The sequence below is a fragment of the Dictyostelium purpureum genome, assembly GCF_000190715.1.
Source record: "Dictyostelium purpureum unplaced genomic scaffold DICPUscaffold_245, whole genome shotgun sequence".
Taxonomy (NCBI): domain Eukaryota; phylum Evosea; class Eumycetozoa; order Dictyosteliales; family Dictyosteliaceae; genus Dictyostelium; species Dictyostelium purpureum.
In genome coordinates, this window is record NW_003519581.1 from 25490 (window position 1) to 49265 (window position 23776).

At 23.3% G+C, this 23776-nt stretch overlaps 5 protein-coding genes across 5 annotated transcripts; 3 read left to right on the forward strand and 2 right to left on the reverse strand.

Annotated features, from left to right (window-relative positions):
• Positions 1-43: 43 nt before the first annotated feature.
• Positions 44-4357, forward strand: DICPUDRAFT_95240 (uncharacterized protein; the record flags this gene model as incomplete). Its single annotated transcript, XM_003290812.1, has 5 exons — positions 44-642; positions 728-1139; positions 1214-1597; positions 1660-3721; positions 3779-4357. The coding sequence occupies 5 exons, from the start codon at positions 44-46 to the stop codon at positions 4303-4305; spliced, it is 3984 nt and encodes a 1327-aa protein (XP_003290860.1). The 3' UTR covers positions 4306-4357.
• Positions 4358-4426: 69 nt separating this feature from the next.
• On the forward strand, positions 4427-6241 carry DICPUDRAFT_155407 (uncharacterized protein; the record flags this gene model as incomplete). Its single annotated transcript, XM_003290813.1, has 1 exon — positions 4427-6241. The coding sequence occupies one exon, from the start codon at positions 4427-4429 to the stop codon at positions 6239-6241; it is 1815 nt and encodes a 604-aa protein (XP_003290861.1).
• Positions 6242-6865: 624 nt separating this feature from the next.
• On the reverse strand, positions 6866-11071 carry DICPUDRAFT_14748 (uncharacterized protein; the record flags this gene model as incomplete). Its single annotated transcript, XM_003290821.1, has 3 exons — positions 6866-7497; positions 7573-10480; positions 10577-11071. Coding segments are annotated over 3 exons (4035 nt in total), but the record flags the coding sequence as incomplete, so codon positions are not given.
• Positions 11072-11156: 85 nt separating this feature from the next.
• DICPUDRAFT_38158 (uncharacterized protein) lies at positions 11157-12074 on the reverse strand (the record flags this gene model as incomplete). Its single annotated transcript, XM_003290822.1, has 2 exons — positions 11157-11518; positions 11573-12074. Coding segments are annotated over 2 exons (864 nt in total), but the record flags the coding sequence as incomplete, so codon positions are not given.
• Positions 12075-13457: 1383 nt separating this feature from the next.
• DICPUDRAFT_14379 (uncharacterized protein) lies at positions 13458-22383 on the forward strand (the record flags this gene model as incomplete). The annotated part of the gene is made up of 5 exons (XM_003290814.1): positions 13458-13691; positions 13759-14458; positions 14526-14833; positions 14905-15593; positions 15669-22383. Coding segments are annotated over 5 exons (8646 nt in total), but the record flags the coding sequence as incomplete, so codon positions are not given.
• Positions 22384-23776: the final 1393 nt, after the last annotated feature.

Below are 23776 nucleotides of genomic sequence, written 5' to 3' on the forward strand. Positions count from 1 at the left end.
TTAAATTATTTTTTTAATTTTAAAACAAAAGTATAAAGAGGCAATGACATCAATAATTATTGATGAGGATGAAAATATTTTTTCAAGTATAGTCTCAAATATTAATATTGGAGAGTCAAATAATAATGTAGATGACAGTTTTTATTACAGCAAAACATTATTAAATCCAAGTGTAATAACTCACACTGTCAAAGGAAATTTTAGAAATAAATACAACTATAACAAAGAAAATAAAATTCAAGAACTAATATTTATAAAAGAGAACTGTATAGAGTTGGTCCAATACTTTGAAGAAAGTCAATTACTAGAATCAATAAATTCACAACCATCATTTTCAATAATAAAAGATGTTAAAGTTTTAACATTACCAACATTTATAACTAATAATAATAATAATAATAATAATAATAATTATAATAATAATAATGATATTTTAACATTAAAAAATAACGAATTAAATGATAATATTGATCAAAATTGTAAAGAAAAAGATTTTTTAGTTATTACATCTGATTCTGGATATTTATCAATTTTAACATGGTCAAATATTAAAAAACAATTCATCTTTGTTCAACATTTAAGAATTTCACCCCCAGGTTATAGTTTTAAATATTTGGGAGATAAAATACAAATTTCTCAATGGTATTTATATAAATTTAAAAAAAAAAAAAAAAAAAAAAAAATATTTTCATTTTTATATTAATATATTTTTTTTTTTTTTTATTAGTAATAGAATTATAGGTGTTTCAGCATTAAAAAATAAATTATCATTATTTTTAATTAATAATAATAATAATAATAAAGATTCAGTTTTAATCATTTCAAAAAAAATAGATATAAAAGATTTAGATGGTGATATTTATTCATTTAATTTTAGTTATGAAAAAGATGACCCATATTTTTTAACATACAATCACTGTTTTATAAATATTTTAACAACCAAAGATAAAAATCAAATTATTTCAAAATTTCAATTTAATTTTCAAACAAATACTGTTAAAGAAATTAAGAAAAATAATAATTTAATACAATCCCAACAACAATCATCCCAATTAATAAATTACCAATTTATAAATATACCAAAGATTAATTTTATAAGTTCATTTAATTTTAATTACTATTTCTTATTATTATTAAATGTTAGTAAAAAAAAAAAAAAAAAAAAAAATTTAAATTTATATTAACTTTTTTTTTTTTTACCTTAATTATTTAGAATAAAATTATTTTTACAAATTCAAATTTCGAAAAGTTAAAAGAGATTACTATTAAAGAAGATTGTGATGATGAAGAATTTAGAACTATTATTGATGATGAGGAGTATGAAGAATATTACTATAAAAAGCAAAATAAATTAATAACATGTTATAATTGGCATCAAATCGAATCAACACTATATCTTTTAATAGGAAATGAAATGGGTAATTTATATGGTATCGAATTTACATTTGATTCAAATAATTTTAAATCATCAGCAACAAATTTTAACAGTTTTAAGAAGTTTAAATTTAAATTTAACCCAATTCAAAATTTAATAAATTTAAATAATGGTTATTTTGGTATCATTGGCGATTTATCAGATGGTGGAATTTATAATATTGTAAGTATAATTATTAATTTATGTATATAAAATAAATATTAATAGTTTTTTTTTTTTTTCAGGATTTTAATAAATATGAAATTAATGAATGCGAAAGAATTGAAAATCATTCAGGTATTATAGATTTTGAAATTCAAAAACAAAAGTTTACAACAAAGATTTATACTTGTTGTGGTGGTTCAAATAGTTTTGGTTCAGTAAAGGTTATTGAAAATAGTATTCCAACACATATATTACATCATGAAAAGAAAAGAATTGGTGCAATTTATGTTTGGAGTTTTAGTCCGTACATTGTAATTGGGTATCCGTCAAGTACAGTGGTCGAAAAAGTTTCTGTGGCTGAAGAAGAGGAAGATGATATGTTCTCTTTAGATAATATTTATTTCATTGAAAATCAAGCAACTATTTATTGTTATAGAACTAGTGATGGTACATTTGTTCAAGTTACACCAAAGACGATTGTATTATATAATAATAAATATTCAAAGAGAAAAGAATCATACCGTTGGGATGTAGGCGAAAATAGTATTATAACCAATGCATGTTCAAGAGATGGCTTATTACTAGTAGCAATTTCAAAACCAAATTCAATACAAAGTTTTAACATTGTTCAAGATGACTCAAATGACCATGGTTTATCACTAAAGCTTTTAAATTCAATCCCATTAGAATTTGAAGTCTCTTGTATTTCATTACCAAAATTTAATGAAAATGAAATTTTAGACAAAGAAAATCAAATATTCAATACATGTATCGTTGGCACCTATTTAATGAATATATTTATTTTAAATTTTAAATTTAATAAAATATTATATTCATTTAATGAGACAGAAGAAAATCAAGTTATAAATGCTATACCAAATTCGATTTTATTAAGTATTTTAAATCAATTAAATCAAAATCAACAAAAATCAAATCATTTAAATCAACAACCAGAAAAAAAAAATAGAGATGAAATTAATTTTAAATTGATTTGTGGTTTAAGAGATGGTTTATTATTAAAATTTGATATTTTATATAATTTACATTCAAATTGTTTTAAAGTTTCAAAAAATATTTATTCAAAATCTATTTCAAGTTCACCAGTCACAGTTCTATCAGTATTGAATCAAGGTGCAATGGTATTAACAGATCAACCATATTATATTACAAGTATCAAAAATCATATTAGCCTATGTAAAATATCTTTCAAAAATGACAAAATGATTTCATACTGTTCTTTATATTACTCTGAAAATTCAAGACAAAATTTCTTATTTGTAAATCCAGAATTGGGTTTATATTTAGCAAATATAGATTTTTCAAAAAAAATGAGTGTAAAAACTCTTTTATCAAATAATCAAAATCAACAATATCAGAATCAAAATCAACAATTTCAAAATCCAAATAGAATTTTATTAATTGAAAAATATAGTATATTAATTATTTTAAACGATTTTAATATTTCAGTATTGGTTTTATCAGATCATTTAACAAATTATAATAGTAATAGTCATATATTATCACAATCATCATCATCATCACAATTAGAAATATTTAATAATAATGAATTATATTATAAAAAAATCTTTCAAACTAAAGATAGTTTAAATTTTAAATCAAATCATTCAATTAAATATTGGGAACAAAAAAATTTAATTATAGTTTATGGTAATAATAAAAATAATGGTACTATTTATTTTTATTCAATTCAATTTAATCATAAAAGTAATTGTGGTAGTGAAGAGATATCTTTAACTTTGGAAAAAAAGAGAACATTTGATAAACCAATATCTTCAGTATTACCATTTGTGGATGGCAAATATCTAGTGTTTACCACTAAAGGCAATTTAATGATTGATTATAATAGTGGTGTTCAATCAAATTCAGAAGATTTAAATATTCAAATTACAACTCCATTCCCAGTGACAATTTCCAAATTTAGAGCATCAGATAATAAACTATTATTAGGTACAGAAACTAATGGTTTGGATGTTTATAGATATAATCAAGAGGATAAATCTTTCACTCATTGTTCAAATGAAAAATCAAAATTCATATCAGATGCAATCTTTCTATCAACTGATGATCAAATTGCAACTATTGATAAATATGGTAATTTTAAAAATTTAAATTTAAATCAAAGTAATGAAATTTTAAACAATTTAAATTTAATCCAAGTCAATAATCAAATTAATCAAGTTAATCAAATGAATCAAGAGCTTAACCAGCCAATAAATCAGGAACCTCAACAACAACATAATAATAATCAAGAGCAACAACAAATTCAACAATTACAACAACAATTACATAGTATACCAATAATTTTAGATCCTATAAATCAATTTAGTTTAAAAGAATCATGTTTAAAATTGCTCCAACTAAATAATTCAAAAATTATAACTTGCTCTTTATTGGGTAGTGTTATTTTATTTGGAAAATTATCAAGAGTTGAATATAAAGTTTTATTAACAATTCAAAATAGTTTAAAAAATGATAAAAGTTCAAAACCAATTACAAATAATGACCACAACCTCTATAGATCAGAAATTTCAAATTGTAAAAATGTTTTAGATGGCGATTTATTATATCAATTTTTATTTTTAGAAGAGATTGATCAAATTAATTTAATTTCAAAATTATTTAAATTAAACGATATTAATAATACAAAAGTTTATTTAATCTTAACTAAAATTTTAAATTTATTTGAAAATTTTAAAATTCTTTAGTCACTTAAAAATAAATAAATTTATAATATTACTGTATTATTTTTCTATTTTCAGATTTTTTTATTTTTTTTAATTTTTTTTTTTTTTTTAATTTTTTTTAATTTTTTTTTTTTAAACAACAATGATAATTCACCAAAATAACCTTAGTTTAAAATGGAATAATGAAATAAACGAAATAGCAAATTTATTTAATAATAATAATAATAATAATAATAATAATAATAATAATAATAATAATAATAATTATAATTATAAATTATTTAAATTAATAATAAATAATATATATATAAAAAAAATTATATTTTATCATCTTAAATTATTTAATTTATTTTATTCAGAACAAACTTTTAATTCTTTAAAAGAATTATTATCATTTCAATTTAAAGATTATCTTTATGAAGTTAATTTAATTAACTATTGTAAAGAAGATGGTGACTTGGAATTATTATTACCAAAGAATATAGAATGTATAAATTATTTTAAAGAAATGACCTCAATCCCAACTTGTATCAAAAAAATTTATATTAATTCAGAAATTAATAATTCAATTTTAAATAGTACAATAAATTTACAATCAGTTTGTTATAATTTTAGTTTTAATAAAAGTAAAGCTTTACTTTTGTTCCCTAACTTAATTACCAAACTATACTTATCAAATCCATTTTTAAAAAATTCAAATACACTACCAAAAGGATTAAAGGCACTGACTCTATCAAATATAGACCCCAATAAAATAGAGAAAAGAGTTCTTCCAGAATCTTTGGTAGAGTTGTATTTATATGATATATTACCATTGGAATCAGATTATTTATCAACACCGAATTTAAAAGTTTTAAATATTTCAAGCGATAAAGCAAGTTTTTTAACTCAAGATTTAACATTTTTAAAATCATTAACATTTTTAAATTTTAAATGTGAATGTTTGGATTATAAATTACCATTAACTTTAAAGCAATTGATAGTAAGAACATTGTTTATTGATGATGATGTAATACCTCAAGGTTTAGAAAAATTAACTATTAGAAATTTTCGTGATCACCAGCTCCCAATTAACTTTACTCCAAGAATTATACCTAGAAGTTTAAAATCATTGGAGATTCAAGGTTTAAATCATTTAACAAATTCAATTTTACCAAGTACTCTAGAAAGTTTATTTATAATTGGCGATTTTAATTGTAAATTAGAACCAAACCAACTTCCTCATAGTTTAACGTGGTTACAGTTTGGTAAAAGCTATTCAAGCCCAGGAATTTTTAATAACGGTGGTCACCCATTACTTCAAGATGTTTTCCCAGATTCTTTACTCCATCTCGATTTAGGTTCTTATTTTAACCAAACTATTGGTGTAAATGTATTACCATCTTCATTAAAAAAGCTCATCCTTGGTTCTGGCTTTGACAAAGATTTAGGTGATTCAATACCACAAAGTTTAGAATATTTAAAAATCAGAAATTATAGGTATAATAGATTTCCAATTAAATTAAAATATCCAAACAAAACAATAATAGACTCTAAAAAATGTTATCTTCATTATCAACACTACCCAGAATCACTATATGCACTCAAAATATCATCAAAATTAAAAAAATATTCACTTTTAAATAAAATAAATTTAGAATATTTGGATACAGGTTACTTAACAGAGTTAGAGTTAAACGAAATTCCAATTCATAATAATATAAAAACTTTATTTTTAGGTTCAAGTTTCCAACAAATTATAGACCTCGAAAAATTTAAAAAATTAGAGACTATTATCATCGATTTTACCTTCAATAAAATAGAATTTAAAAATAATCATAGTTATTTCAATTTAAAAACAATTTTGGTTATTTGGGACAATAAAGAAGTGTTTTCAAAAATAGATCCAATTCTATTTCAATTTATACAACTATATAATTATAAAACCGATAAAAATATATTTTATAATGATATTTAAATTAAAATTAAAAGTGGAATCGAAAATTTACAAAATAAAGTTAAAGTAAATTCAAATATACAATTTAATTTTCAACAAAAAAAGAAAAGTTTTTCAAACAATAAAAAGATATTATCAATTTCAAATATAATGAAAAAAAATTTAATAAAAATAGTTTTCTTTATATCACAAAAGAAAATTTTTTATGTAATATATTTATTTAACAAAAAATATTATCCTTTTTATATCTTTTTTTTATTGGGCATTTTTGATTAAATAGTATCGCAATTTTTAAAAAAATCATGGAATTATTCAAAAAAATACATAATCAATTTTAGAATTTTATACAGATAAAAATAAAGTACCTGAAAGGTTATTTATATTTGAATATCTAAAGATAGTGAAACTATATTTAGAAGAAGGGGAATAATATTCAAGTTGATCCATTACAAAACATGAAAAGCACATTATTTTTATTCAATATTTTTATTATATGTTACTATTGTTTATTATTGAAGAATTGGTTGTTTCATTTATAGGTCTCGTGGTATTTGAAATTGCAGAGCTATTTTCAGAAAGTTTTAATGCATTTTTAGATTTACCAACTTTATATTTACCATTTTTATGTCTTTTAATTCCATCTTTGCTACTACTATTATTATTATTATTTTTATCATTTGGATTAAAACAATACATTATACTAACTACTGGAATTACCTCTGTAATGACTAAACCTATGAAGCTAAATGTCATAGATGATATGTCAGTAGCCAACACTATAACAAATATGCAATGTAGTAAGAAACCAACTGAACATATAGTGGATAATATAAAAATTTTTTTCTGGTGTTTAGTATTTGAAAGGTTTTTTTCACTTGTTGATATCGTTTTATAAAGATTTCTGCCTAAATAGATAAATGCAGCGGAAATAACAAAACTAAGACCCGCTTGCACAATAGCATAAGTTAAATTAGTCGCTTTTTGTGAAGGTGAAGCTTCTTTAGCAGTGACAACACGACCAGCACAATCGTATGCTGGGGGTAATGGAGTGTATTGAAATACCAGTACAATGGCAATAAAGAATAAATATAATATTATATTAACAGTGATAACAATTGAATATAATTTTTTTACAACTCCAGTTCCAATATTATTTTTTAAAAATAAAAATACGATTGTGTACCATAAAACTATTAATGAACTAAAGGCTGTAAAATAAATAAAAGTGGGTAAAACCACTAAAATATAATCTAAAACTGGGTTATCTTGAAGTTTACCTTGTAGTAAAAAATAATAATATTAGTGTGTGTTTTTAAGATTTTTTTTTTTAAATATAAAATTTAAAAATTTACCATTAACTAATAAAAAGAAATATATAGTTCTTATTAAAATAAATAGTGTTACAATTAAAATTAATATTTGAATCAATTGGAATTGGATTATTATTTTTTTAAAATAAAATATGATTATTGTTATAATTTCATATAAACCAAACAAAGAAATCAATAAAAATATTACAGCCAGAATATACATTAAAACCTTAGTTTGTTTATCGAAAATCTCCTTAGTCATAGTTTTCCAATCTTTATCATTTATACGAGAAATTAAAAAGTAAGTTGGATCACCTTTTGGAACATTTGAGACTTTTAAACAGATATAAACACTATCAGTACTATTAATATTGCCTTTTGGTATTTCCAATGGTAAAGGTGATGTTTTATTATCAATTTGAAAAGCAATATCTATTACTGGGAAATCACCATTACTGTTTCCCAATAATTTATTTTTAATAAAACAAATCTCCACTTGGTTAATACCTTCACTCGATTGAATCATTAAACCATCGCTCATCAAATAACCAATAGTAGCATTTTTTGAATTAAAAAGAGCAAAGCTTGGAGGTTTTTTATATGATACAAAATTGGATGCTAAAGTTTCTGGAGTTGATGATGTATACCCTTGTTTACTAACATGTGATAAAGTTATTTCTTGACAAGTTTGATTACTTGCAGTTCCATTAAATAAAGCTTTACCAAAATCAAATATTGTTTCATGTATCCAGCCTGAGCATACATTTATTTGTAAAATCAAAGGAGCATCTGATAATTGGAAACATTGTGAGATATTACCTTGAGATAAATTATTGTTTTCAATACAACTACACAATACTTTTTCCATTGATAACTGAGCTTTTTTATTTCTACAAATATTTTCGGTACGATAAAACTCATTAAGTTGATAGAAAAATGTTTTTTGAACCGAGTTATAAAAAAATTGATAATCAAATGTATTTGGACTTTTTTTATTTGAAATATATTGGTTATTGATCCATTTTGGTTTTATATAAACACCTGGTTTCCATGTACCTGCATTCCAATTATACTTTGGATACCATTCATTAAAAGAATCAACACCACATCCATTACAAGTGTCTTCGTTCATTTCATTAAATTTAAAATTAAATGTGAACATAAATGGAATTTGGTTTAACATAGTTTTGCAACCATACTTTGAAATACAATCTTCTTTTGTTAATGCTGGACTCCACCATTTAGAACCTATATTTTCTTCACATTTCGCTTTTGTAAAATGTTTTGGTCGATTACTGTAACAACCTTCTGGTGAATCATTTTCATCATAATTGCATCGAATCGATTCTTCAATGTTAGAGTGTTTCCCAACACATTTGCCCAAACCATTAGGATAAAGTGGATTAGAATCTGGTGAAAAGAAATATTTATCAGAGCATTCACCAGCTATTGACTCGCATTGAGCTTTGTTACATTTGTTAGAGTACTTTGTAGTGCAAACCAATGGAAAATCATAACCCCCACTACACTCTCCAACTAATTTTGAGCCGCAATCTATCCAATCAAAATTATTATTTTTGCAGGTCTCTTGGTCGAATGTAAGTAAGCAGATTGTATAGAATTTTAAGTCTAAAAATTTACCATTTTTATCTAAGCATGTTTCGTTCGAAGTATTTATGAAACACCCAGAATCAACACCATCGAAAATAGAGGTACATGAAATATCACCACAATTATTATATGAGCACTCCCCATAAGTTTCAGTACATTCTTTTTCAGTTTTTCCTGTTAAAATTTCACCATTTGGTAATAAGCATAGTGAACTTTGATTTTCGCAATCCCTTTGGTTGGTAACACTATTTAAATTATGACATTGAGTAAGATTTTCATCACTACAATAACCACAAAAAGAAGCTGGTTCAGCATTACATTGGTTTTTACATTCTAAAGAATTGGTACAGGGTAAACTTTTGCAAAAACCAAAATTGTCACAAGGGTCTCTAGGAGTTTTTTCAAAAGATAATTTTGTTAAAAAATCAAAATTAATATCATGTTTGAGAAAACATGTTGAATCTAGACAGCCATAGTTTTTATTGTATCTATCTTCCAAGCCAGGTGAAAAAAATGAGTATGTTGAACGATCCATAATTGATTTACTACCAACACAATCCGAGGATAAATGATCATTATATAAAGTATCGATTGTATCACTATTGAATGATGTTGAATTTGTAAGATAAAAAAGAGATGAAATTGATAAATTTTCTAAAACACATTTTATGTAACTTTTATCAATACTTTCGAAATCAGCTATACATTCTCTGGTATACAAATTACATTTTTTAATTTTGCCATAATCTTTACAATCTGAATCTTTTGAACAAATAGGTGATATTAAAACGTCCTTACATCCTCTAATTGTTTCTGTTGTTGAATAGGCAAGTTTTAAAACCGTAAATGATGAAGTTCTGCATACATCAGCCCTTTCCATCCATAGGGCCGTCTCATACTCTTCTAAAACAGATTTGGTGCATTCAGCACTTAAACATTCATTATTGATCAAATCATTATTGAAATCAATAGTCTGTATAAATGTAACATTAATTGGTGAAGGATTACAGCATTGATAATATAATTGGGTAGGGCTACAACATGGGTCGGTGGCAAACTCTGGATCTCTTGCTGAATACATACATTGTTTTATTGATATCTCTTCTGTTTGAAGTTTGTTGATGAAATAATTATTAACTTTATCTCTGCAGTTCATCCAAAAATCAGTTGAATATAAATAATCTAAATTGAATATTAAATTTATTGATTCTGAAATATCATTTGTTTCTGATAATTTTTTTTTGATATTATTAATATATCCAATAACCAATTTAAATTCATTAACATCACATTCTAAACTTGAATAAACTTGATCAAATTTTATACTTAATTTGATTAGCTAAAAAAAAAAAAAAAAAAAAAAAAAAAAAAAAAAAAATTAATAAATTTTGCAAAAAGAAAATTTTTTTGGGACATAATTCGAAAAAAAACATACCTTTCCATCTTTATCGTATAAAGACGAATCTAAAACTAAAGTTGACTTTTTAATTATTTCGAAATCTTGAAATTTAATATAAAAATCAATATCTTTTTGTGATAGTATAAATGAAAACTGATAAGAGTTTGGTTTAAACTCATTTAAAGCGGGTACTATTAATTTAATTTCTTTATAAAATTCACTATATATATTAAATGATGGTGTCCAAATAGGATTTAAAAATTTTGATGGGTATAATGGTGAAAATGCTGTTTTTGTTGGATCTGATGAAATAGCTGGGGTAAAATATGTATCACCATTTGGTAAAACTAATTTTGATGAACCTTTCAAAGCTAAATAACCTGACTGAGGAGAAAGTTCCGAAACTCGACGTAGATATTTATTACCTTGATTCTGAACAGTAAAAATATATGAGGGTGTATTTGATGGAGTCACAGTAATATAAATTCTTAATGGGTGGGTACTATTTATTGGTTCTAAATATAACATTAAATCATTATCAGCTGAAAAATTAAATTTAAAAAATTTTCAATATTATTAATAAAATATTTTGGCTATTAGGAATGTTTTTTATGTATTATATACCTTCTTCGATTGATCTCCAATCACAATTCTCTAATGTTGGGAACCTGTTACTTGAATTTTTAGATATATATAAAAATAATTGAGGAGATGCAGGTAAAGAAGGGGCATTAAAATAATAAAAGTCTGAGGTAAAAATATCAATATAATAATTTTTAATACCACTTGAAAAAGAATTATAATTTAAATTTAAACAAAAGATTTCTCCTATTCCTGGATGATTTTCATTTTCTTTACACTTGTAACTTGGGTCTAATATATTACTATCGATTTCAATGGAATATAAAATTATAGAAAAATTATACATTTCAGAAAGTGGAGTAATTTCAAAAATGTAGGTATCCATTGTCCAAGTATCTAAAAAAAAAATTAGTAATTATAAAGAGAAAAAATATTTTTTAAAATTTAAACATTTACTTAAATTAAAGGGAGTTAACTCTATGGGGCAAAATTGTAAAAGAATATTTTTTTGCCCAGAAACAGTTCTTGAACTTGTAAAACTACCTCCTTTAACAGTACCATAACCATCATGTGAGTTAATTTTGGATGATAGGCCCATACAAACTTTTTCCTTTGGTATATATCTAAATTGAGTAGTTTTTTTGATTGAAAAATTATAAATATAATTTATTTTATCAAGTACCTCCCAATCACCTGTACACACCGAATCTTGATAATCTGGACACCTATCACAATTAGTACCAATCTGTTTGGGACAGTTATCTTTGTCTGTAAAATCGCATGTACAATCTTTTAATAGAGTATCGTTAATTGTAGAAGGACAAGTAAACTTTGGACATGATACCCAATCATAATAATACAATTCATCTGATAACTCTATATCACCAATTGCATAATTAGATTTTACACTGAGTGAATATATATTATTCTTTTCGACAATATTAGATTTTAAGACCCTTGTTCCTAATTTTTATAAAAAAATAAAAAAATAAAAAAATTTCTTTTAGAATCAAATCACCATATTTTTCTGTTTCTAAATTATAATACCTTTAATAGCCAAAAAATTAAAAAAGATAAAAAACAATATAATAAAAAATTTCATTGTATTTTTCATGTTATATAAAAAAAAGATTTGAAGAATTTAAAATAAAAAAAAAAAAAAAATATTGTTTTTAAAAAATAAAGTTAAAAATAAAAAATATGTTCCAAAAACGGTTTTTTAAAAAATTGCGATATATTTTTTTAGTATATGAGCAAAAAAATCTATTTTTTCTTTGAATTTGAAAAACATGGTTGGAATCACTTAATTTATATATAAATATTTTTTTTTAAATTTTATTTTTGAAAAATTGGAATATCTTTGCAATTTTTTAAATAAAACCGTTTGTTTTTCATAATAATTTCACAATTATTTTTATGGGATCTTGAAAAATTGGGATATCTATGGAATTTTTTTATTATAATTTTTTATATTTCCCTTTGATATTAGTTGATTATTTATTTTGTTGTGTGAGTATGGAAATTCATCACTTAAAAATGATTTCAGGAAAGTTATTTATATAAAAAAAAATTATTGGTAAATGACATTTTATTAAGTTGATTTAAAAACTGTATATATGATTATAATTATTTTATTTGTTTTGAAAAAATAAATATTTAAAAAAATAAAAAAAATAAAAAAATTCAATTTTTTTTAATTTAAATTTTTTTTTTTTTTTTATAATTAACCAAAAAATTCATCTTGAGAAAAAATTTGAAAAAAAAAATAAAAGTTGAAATGTCAGATTAAATAATACATATTTGTTTATGTCCATATGAAAGTTGAATTGTGGAATTTTAGGAATAATGTAAGAAAAAAAAAAAGTCAACAGTATTTACAACATCTTCATTTCAAACATCAATCAATAAACCTTCAGATGTTAGTCACAGTACAATGAATAGCCGGTGTAGCAACAAAAAAATAAAACGATTTCGATATTTATTAAAAAAAAAAGAAGCTAAAATTTTTATGTGGTTGAAAGGGTCTCTATTTAAAAAAGTTATAGTGTAAAATGTAGGGTTGGTAATTGTTTTATTGTAACTTTAGGATGTTCATTATGAACATTATACATTTTAGTAGAATTTTTTGGGATAAATTAAATAATACAATCACTAATAATTTCAAAATAATCATTTATATAAATCAATAAAAATAATTATCGATGCTTCATAAAATCTCTTTTTTTTTAAAAAAATTTTAAAATTTTCAGTTTTTTTTTTTTTTTTTTTCAATTTATTTAATCATTGTATTAATTTACATTATTATTAATAATATATATTTTTAATGATAGAAAAAGATAATAAAAGTAATAAATTCTTGGTAGCAATTGTAGGAATTGGATTTCGTCTACCAGGTAAATCAAATAACCCTGTTCAGCTATGGAATAATTTAAAGAATGGTTTTAATGCAGTAGTTGAAACTACAGACCGTTGGAGTGATAATTTTTATGAAAGTGGATCACATGCGTCAAATTGTGCTGGGCTTCTTGAAGACAGTGAATGGAAACAATTCGATCCATCTTTTTTTGGTGTAAGTATTTTTCATCGTTTTATTTTAAAGTTTAATAATTCTAAAAAAAAATTTATTTTTACAATAGATAACATCAGAAAATGCAAAGCAAATGGACCCTCAACACAAATTATTATTGAAACTCACAGCAGAAGCATGCGAAGATGCAAACATATCACTATTTTCAATAAGAGGTACCGAAACATCTGTGTATATTGGTCAGTCAAGTTGTGATTATACCTATGCTAGTTTTAAAAATGACTCGGATAATATTAACATTTTCAACAAAACTCAATGTAGTGCAGCAAATAGAATTTCAAATACATTTGACTTAAGAGGTACTTCATTAACTATTGACACTGCATGTAGCTCTTCATTAAATGCGGTCCACTTGGGTTATAATTCAATTAAAAATGGTGATGAAGTTTCAATAGTAGGAGGAGTCAATTATATACTGGAGCCAAAAATAACAAATTATTTTACAAAACTATCAATGCTTTCTAAAACTGGTTCTTGCAAAGTTTTTGATAAAGATGCCGATGGATATGTACGTAGTGAGGGTGGTGGGGTTGTTATCTTAAAAAAACTTGACGCTGCCATTCGAGACAATAATAAAATATACTGTGTAATAAATGGAAGTGGAAGTAATGTAGATGGTATGTTAAATAAGCTAAATTATTTGGCACCATCAAAACTTGCTCAGGCTAATAATATCAAAAATGCATTTAAATCATCAAAAAATTCATTAGAAATTAATGATTTGGATTTTTTAGAATGTCACGGAACAGGTAATTATTTTTTTTATTATTTATTAAAAATTATATTTAGTTTAATATTTATGTTAAATTTCTAAAGGTACCCCCATCGGAGATCCCATCGAAACAGAGGCAATTTCAATTGTACTAAATGAATTAAATCGTTCAAAAGAAAATCCATTATTAATTGGTTCAATTAAATCAAATATTGGTCATTGTGAAGCATTTTCTGGTGTAGCATCATTAATTAAATGTTGCTTAATGTTTAAGAATCGAGAGTTTATTCATAATATCAACTTTAATAACCCAAATCCAGATATAAAGTTTAAAGAGTGGAATTTAAAAGTACTAACTCAACCAACACCATTCCCAAATAAAAATGTTTTAATTGGTATAAATTGTTTTGGGGTAAATAATTAATTTTTTTTTTTTAAAATATTTTTTAAAATTATACTAATATTATAATTTAATTATTCCAGATTACTGGTTCAAATTGTTGTATTTTATTAAAAGAATATAATAAAAATTCTAATCATAATGAAAAATTGGTTAAAGAAATAGATAATTGTTATTATTTAATTCCATTTTCAAGTGCATCAAAAAAATCTTTAGAGAACTATCAAGAATTAATTTTACATAATTTTTCAAATATTAGAAAATCAATTGATTTTAAATCTTTTGTTCAATATCAAATAAATTGTAAACCAACTCAATTTTTTCAAAGATCTGTAGCAATTGCTTCAAACTTTAAAGAGTTTAAAGAGGTTTTATCAAAAAAATTAAATTTTATTTCAAATAATGGTGAAAGATTTATAAATGATAGTATTGTTTCGACCAAATCAAATAGTTTATCAAATGTAAATACAAACTTTAAAAATCCTCCATTGGTATTTGTGTTTGTTGGCCAAGGGCCCCAGTTTAGCAAAATGCAACTCAATTTATATCAAAACAATGTAGTTTTCAAACAAAGTGTCGATAAATTAGATGGTATACTATCAAAGTATTATGGTTATTCAATTATGGAAAAATTAAGATCAATTAAAGATGATGATTTGGTATCTATAGGTGAACCTATTTTAGCTCAACCCTCATTATTTATTATTCAAGTATCTCTATATGAACTATATAAACATTTTGGTATTATTCCTTCAATAATAATTGGTCATAGGTAATTACAATTTTTTTAAATTTCATAAATATAATTATTTTTTTTAAATTTTTACTTATTATATTTTATTTTTAGTTTTGGTGAAGTTACAGGTGCTTATTGTTCAGGAATGATTTCATTAGAGGATGCATGTAAAATTGTTTATTATAGATCAACATTACAAAATCGATTAAATGGTACTGGAAGATTAATGGTTATCAGTTTATCTGAGGAACAATTTAAAAATCAATTCTCAAATAAATATCCATCCATAGAAATTGCATGTTATAATTCGGCAACTACCATTGTAATTGTTGGTAATGAGGATGAAATTAAAGAAATATCTAAACAACTAAACGAAAAACAAGTGTTTAATTTTATAATGAATACAACATCAAGTTTTCATTCCTCCAAACAAAAATTAATTAAATCCCAAATCCTGGAATTATTAAAAGACATAAAACCAAAGATACCCAAAATAACACACTTTTCAACAGTAACCACAAATCCATTTGATGAAATTACTTTATTTACTTCAGAGTATTTATATAGAAATTTAAGAAAACCAGTCTTTTTTCACCAAACAATTGAAAATATTTTCAAACATATTGAGGATAACAATCTCGGTACTGCACCAATTTTTTTAGAAATTACTCCACATAAAACTTTAACAGTTTTTATTAGTGATACAATTCGTCAAGAGTCCAATTATTTTAAAAAAGATTCAATTTCAATTCTATCACCACTAAATAAAAAAGAAACGAATGAAATGGTTAAAATAAATAAAACAATTTCAGAAATTTACTGTTTAGGTTATAATATCAACTTCAACTCACAATTTAATATCAGTGATTTAGAGAATATATCCAAAGTAAAGTCAAGTTTTAAAGTTTCCGATACACTACCACGATATCAATGGGATGAAGAAGATCATTGGGTGATAGATGCATCATTTAAAGATTACTTATTAAATGGCCCATCAATAAATCATTTTGGAATCGAAAATGATAATTTACCATTTATATCAAGATCAACATTAATAAACATCGATAAAAAAGGATTTAGTTATTTAAGTGGTCATCAAGTACGTAATAAAATTTATGTTCCAGGTTGTCTCTATATTGATATTTTAATTGGTATATTCAATGATCACGATTTAACAATTTCGTACTTGGAGTTTAAAAATCCGTTAATTCTAGAAACTGGTGAAAGTAAACATTTACAAACAAACCTAATCAAAATATCAAGAAATGAATATAAAGTTACTTTTCATTATAAAGATAACAAAGCTAATAAATGGGTTTTAACCTCAACTGGTAAAGTCTTATTGCTACCACATGGATCCACTTCAAATAATAAATATAATTTACAAGAATTTAAAGATAAATGTAATATTTCAAAATTAAAAAAGGATGAACTCTATTCAAATATCATACACTCATCTGGTTTAAATTATACAGGTGCTTTCAGAAGAATAGTCAAAGCTTATTATGGAAATGATTGCACATTTTCAAAAGTAGAGCTACATCAACAAGAAATTACAAACAACAACAACAAATTCTTTTTTGATCCATCCATTCTCGATTCATGTATTCAAAGCTTTATATCGTTTATTCAAGAAAAAATTCAAATGGTATTTCAAAGAGTTGAAAATTTTAAAGTCTATTCATCAAATATTCCAAAGAATCTAAATCAAAACTCTTATTTGTATTGTTACTCTGAATTTAAACATACATATGGTCAATTTTATCATGCAAATCTCAAAGTGTTTTTAAAAGATGGTACCATTTTATTAGAATCACCAGAGCTTGTATCAATGTCATTAAATGAAATAATAGATCCACTAAAGATTGAAATAGATACGGACTTGTACTCAAAGTATTCATGGCAACCAATCAACTCACCAATTAATAACAGTAAAAACTCTTTACCATTTGTATTTTTAAAAGGTGGTTTTAAAATTGAAGAAAACTATCAATATAAAAAAAAATCATCAAGTATAGGTATTTCAAAATTATTTTTTGATAATTTCAATAAAAGAAACCCAAGAATCACATACAATACTATTCAAGAGAAATCAATAGATCAATTATACAACGAATTTTATAAAATTAAAGACACAATAGTCAATAAAAGAAAATTTTATAGAGTTTTTGAAATTATTAAAGAAAACATTCAAATAATCAAAGAAGATAATTTTATCAATCCTCTAGATGATGAAAATAATTTTGGCGAATTAAAACTACTTTTACAGGAAACCTCAACTTTTATTTCTAAACAATTACTTCCATTGGAAAGTGAAGTTGAAGAAGATGAACATATTAATATTCAAAATGGTACAGTTGAAAAAATTTATAATATTCACTATCTAAAGAAATTATATGGAATTATCTCATGTGTAGTTAAAGAGTCAATTGAACCATTAATAAATGAACCTATTCATTTTCGTATATTAGAAATTGGTGGTGGGTTGGGTTGTTTGTCAAACCATGTCGTCGAAAAGATCAATCAACTTATTGACATATACCCTAATTATCAAATCGATATCGAATATACATTTACAGATATTTCCAGAGGTTTTATTGAAATTTCAAAGTCAAAATTGTCAATCAAAGAAAATATAATCACTTACAAGTTGTTGGATATCAACCAAACATTTGAATCTCAAGGTTTTAGAAATTCATATTTCGATTTTATAATATCATCAAACACTTTACATGTAGCTAGAGATTTAAGGTTCACAATTAAAGAAATTTATAAGTCATTATCACCCAATGGTCAATTAATTTTTATAGAACCTGTTTACAAGAATCCAGTAAATGATTGCTTTGTTGGTTATTTTGAACATTGGTGGTCACAGGCCGACACCGATTTAAGAAAAGACCATTGTACTTTATCAAACGAACAATGGAACAAACTTTTATACGAAGCTGGCTTTATAAATTATCAGTCTTTTGATTATGATTCAAATATCTGTTTTGTAAATAAAGCTATAAAACCAACATTTCATTTCAATAAAAATCAAAAACCAATAAAGGAACAAGAAGAGAACATAATTATTTATGGTAAAAGTTCAACATTCAAAAAACTATTTAATAATGACCATCAACTATTTAACAAATTTCATTTCATTGAAACTTTTGAAGAGATCGAATTAAATCAAAATTTAATAACCAATAATACAATTATATTTTTCATTTCAAGTATTGAAACATTAGAATTAAATCAAGTTAAACAAATCTCAATGGAATATATCAATGTTAATAAAATTCTATATTTAAATTCTCTATCAACTAAATTTATTGTATTATCATTAAACAGTGAAAAAGAAAGTTATAATTATCTAGTAGGTTCAATTCATGGGGCTATGAAGTACTATGGAGATTTTTCTTCTTTAAAGCTGTATTCATTCGATTTTGATAATGAATCATTCAATGATAATATTATAGTATCAATTATAAACTATATAGATTCAAACTCATTCTATCAAAGACAAGTTGCTGTTAGGAAACAAAACATTTTCTATGAAAGAATTTCACCTCATAGAAATTTGAAATTAAAATATAAATCTTCATCATTCGAAAATGAAATAACAAACTATAATGCAATTCTTGATGCAAACTTAAATTATAAACTACAATCAAGAGTTTTCAATATCAAGGATGATTATATTGAAGTGCACGTCAAGTCATATGGTTTAAATTTTAAAGATAATCTTGTATATCGTTCATTAATACCATTGGAACTAAGAAGTTCAAAAGGAAATGTAAACGAGCCAGAGTTTGGTATTGAATATTCCGGTGTTATTTCAAGAGTTGGTAGAAATGTTACAAAATATTCAGTTGGTGATTGTGTAATAGGTCTATCAAATTGTTCGTCATCATTTTTTATTTTATCACATCAAGATTTAGTTTTAAAAAAGCCAGAGAATCTGACATTTACACAAGCAGCATCTATCGCAGCTGTATTTCTCACCTCATACTTTTCAATTTTCAAAGTTGGAAACTATAAAAAAGAATTTAATGAATCAATTTTAATCCATTCAGCAAGTGGTGGTATTGGTTTATCAACATTATATCTATTAAAATATTTCAATATAAAAGCACCAATATTTGTAACAGTTAGCTCTGAAGAGAAAAAGCAATTTCTTTTAAATCACTATGGTTCAATTATAACTGCTGTTTATAGTTCAAAAGATTCAGATTTTGTTAGAAATATTAAAGAATTTTTCATTGAAAGGGGATCAAATAAAACTGGTGTAGATATAATTTTAAATACTTTATCAAATGAATTTATGGATTCAAATTTCAATTGTTTAAATCAAGGTGGTAGATTTTTAGATCTCAGTGTTACCCATTTAAATCCATACGAATTTACAGATTTTAACAAGTTTAAATGGTACATTTCATATCATTCCATAGAGCTCTTATATGTTCCATCAGAGAGATTAAAAGATTCAATTTGTGAATTATCGCCAATTTTCGAAACAATGGATTTCACACATTACCCAATCATAGAATATGACACCTCAAAAGTTAAACAAGCAATCAACTCAATGTCAAATAGGTCTCATATTGGCAAAATTGTTGTAAACGTTAATGAAAATTTAATTTCAAATATTTTCAATCAAAATAAAAAATATTATGATATGAATTTTAAAATTTTAAAATCAAACTATACAATTCAAAACCAAGCATTAGGTAAAACCATATTATTAACTGGCCAAACTGGTTTAATTTTAGAAATATTGAAATGGATTTTAAAACTCTCTAATGAACCAAAGAATATTATAGTTTTATCAAAATCACCAATAAAGTGGGAAATGAAAGTTACAATTAAAAAAAATTTAGGTAAACATTCAGTATTTTTCGAAAGTGTAGATATTTCAAATTGTAAACAATTAGAAGATACAATTGGTAATGTTATGAAGATAAATCAAATCGAAACTATAAATTCAATATTCCATTTTGCATTTAATACATGTACATCTCAACCTGAAGAAGTTTCACTAAATGATTTAAATATTACATTAGATGCTAAAGTCTTTGGTGCAATAAATCTACATAATCTATCAATTAAATATAAATGGAACATCATTAATTTTATTATGGCCTCTTCAATGGCATCTGCACTCTCATCACCTTTGCAATGTGCATACTCTTGTGCAAACAATGTAATTAATTTATTTTCAAACTATAGAAAGTCATTGGGCCTACCATCAACATCATTAAACTTGGGAAAATTCGATTCAAAGGGATATGTTTCAAGAAATGAAAAAGTAAATAATCTATTGGACGACTTTGGTTTGATTAGTGTTTCTCTCAATTCACTCCTTGGTATATTAGACCTATTAATACAGAATAGAAATCACGAACCAAATCAAATTTTAAATAGATTTGGTGAAAAATTATTTGAAACATTAAAATCAAATTCTTTTTCCTATAAAATGGATTATATTATAAATATCAAATCATCATTTTTATCAAAGAAAACAAATGTATTGGATGGAAATGAATCAGTTTATGATATTATTTTAACTTTAATTGCAAATAAATTTGGTATAGAAAAATCAAAAATTGATACAGGAAATACATTGGTAGAAATGTCAGCAGATAGTTTAATTTTGGTTCAAATCAAATCATGGATAGATAATGATGTTAAACAAAATTTATTTACAATTCCCCAATTGCAATCCTTAACACTTGGTACAATTATCAAAATAATAATAAAAGAAAAACCAAATTTACAATTATTAAAATCAAAATCAAAAGCAATATATAATGAAAATAATAGTAGTATAGAACCCAACACTCAAAATGAAAATGAACCAATTCAAACTATTAATAATAGTGAAAATAGATCAATTGAATTTTGGTTAAATGAATCAAAACTTGATGAATCAATTCAAATACCAACAAACATAATACATCAACAAGTATTAAGTTTAGAAAATACTGATCTGGTTATTTTTTGTACTGGTGCTACTGGGTTTTTAGGTGCCTATACATTATTCAATTTACTTTTGAAATCAAAATCAAAGTCCATTTACTGCTTGGTTCGAAATAAAAAATCAACTAAAGAATGCTATGATGCAGTAATAAACAACTTAAAGCACTACAACTTATATAACAAGATAAAAGAAAAATCGATTGACATTAATAGAATCAAACCAATTATAGGAAATTTAAATCAGGATAAATTTGGACTAACTCAAATTGAATATGACAATTTATCAATCGAAATAGATTTAATAATAAATATTGCAACTAATGTTAATTTAATTCAAGACTATGAAGAATTAAAACAATCAAATATTAATAATATTATTAAACTATCATGTCATAAAAAAATAAAAAAATTGGTTCATATATCATCAATTGCTGTATTTAATAATTATAATAATATTAATAATAATAATATTAATAATAATAATAATAATAATAATAATAATAATAATAATAATAATAATAATATGATTAGTGATGAAACATTACCAATTATTAATCAAGATATTAATTTTTTAAATGGATATATTCAATGTAAAATTATTCAAGATCTTTTAATAAATCAAGCATCAAATCTAAGTATCCCTTGTTTATTAATTAGACTTCCATTTTTATCTTGGGACCCAGAAAATGATATTTGTAGTAAAGATGGTTTAGATTCATTATTGATAAACTCAATTTATTCAACCAAATGTTACTTTGAAACCAATTCAATGTCATTATTTTCTCCAGTAACTTGGGCAGCAATCAACACAGTTAATTTGGTTTTTAACAAAAAAAGTTGGGAGAACTCTATCAATAATAAATTAAACTCTTTTAATTTATTAAGTGACAAATATAAATTCAGCTTAATACTCGAATCAATTGGTAAGAAATATTCTTTCGAAAAAGTTACTCTAGAAGAATTTACAACAAGAATTTGTAATTCAAGTAATAAATATTGTAAAAAACTATCAAATTATTCATCCTCAAATCCTTTTATACAATTGGAAAATTTAATTAAACACATCCAACTTTCTGAAAAAACAAAAGAACTTTTAATTTCAATGGGATCCTTTTATGGAAATGAAGTTACATTAAAATCAATTAAAAAATGCTTTATAAATAATTTAAAGTAAAGATTAAATAATTAAAAAAAATAATAAAAAAATAAAAAGTTTTATAAAATTTATTAAAAAACACAATATATAAAATAATTGTGGGGTGTTTTAATTGATTTTGTGGGCATCATTGAATTCCAATTATGAACTATTGTTTTATTTGTATTATAATTAATCTTTTAATATGGCTATACTTCCACAGTTTATAACTAATTTCTTTTAGTCGCTATTTTTATTTTATTTACTATCCTAAAATTCAAAAAGAGTAATTATGGATTATACTTTTTTCTTGTTACATTTAATCTAAATATTTAATAGAAAATAAAAAATATTTAAAATTGAGAAGCATTAGGTTGGCCTTTTTTATGTATACATATTTATGATGATACATAATGTTTATATTTAATTTGTTTTTTTAAATGTTACATTATTATTTATTATTTATAATTAAATTCTAAAAAATAAAAAAATAAACTAAAAAACTAAAAAAAAGTAAAAAAAGAAAAAGAAAAAATTACATTTTTTATTTTCTTAAATGTTTATTTTAAAAATTTATATGTTTAATAAACTATTTTTTATTTAAAAATTATTTTTTTTATATAATTTTAATTTTTGATTAATTTAATTCATTTTGATTATCTATTCTATATACCCTAAAACCCAAATGTAATGTAGTTATTATTTTTACTATTTATTATGATTGCTTTTACTATAACATAATTTGTACCATTATCTCCATTAGTATTATGAATAAATAAATAATCTATTCCAATACTTTTTACTGATAAAAAAATTCCGATTCACCTAATCTAACATAATCTAAACAAGTCATCATTTTTACTTTTATTTTTTATTATTATTATTATTAACAAGCTGTCTCTTATTTATTTAATTATATTACTGAATGTTTTAAAAATTGCCAAATATCTGTTATTTTATTTTAGATAGCTAAATAATCCAACTAAAAATATTACCAATATTTAAAACATAATTTTAAATTTCTTTTTAACTACAACTACTTTTTTTATAGATTTTATTTATTTTATTATAAATTTGTTTTTATTTATTATTTATTGTTTTTATTTTAATAATAGTCAAT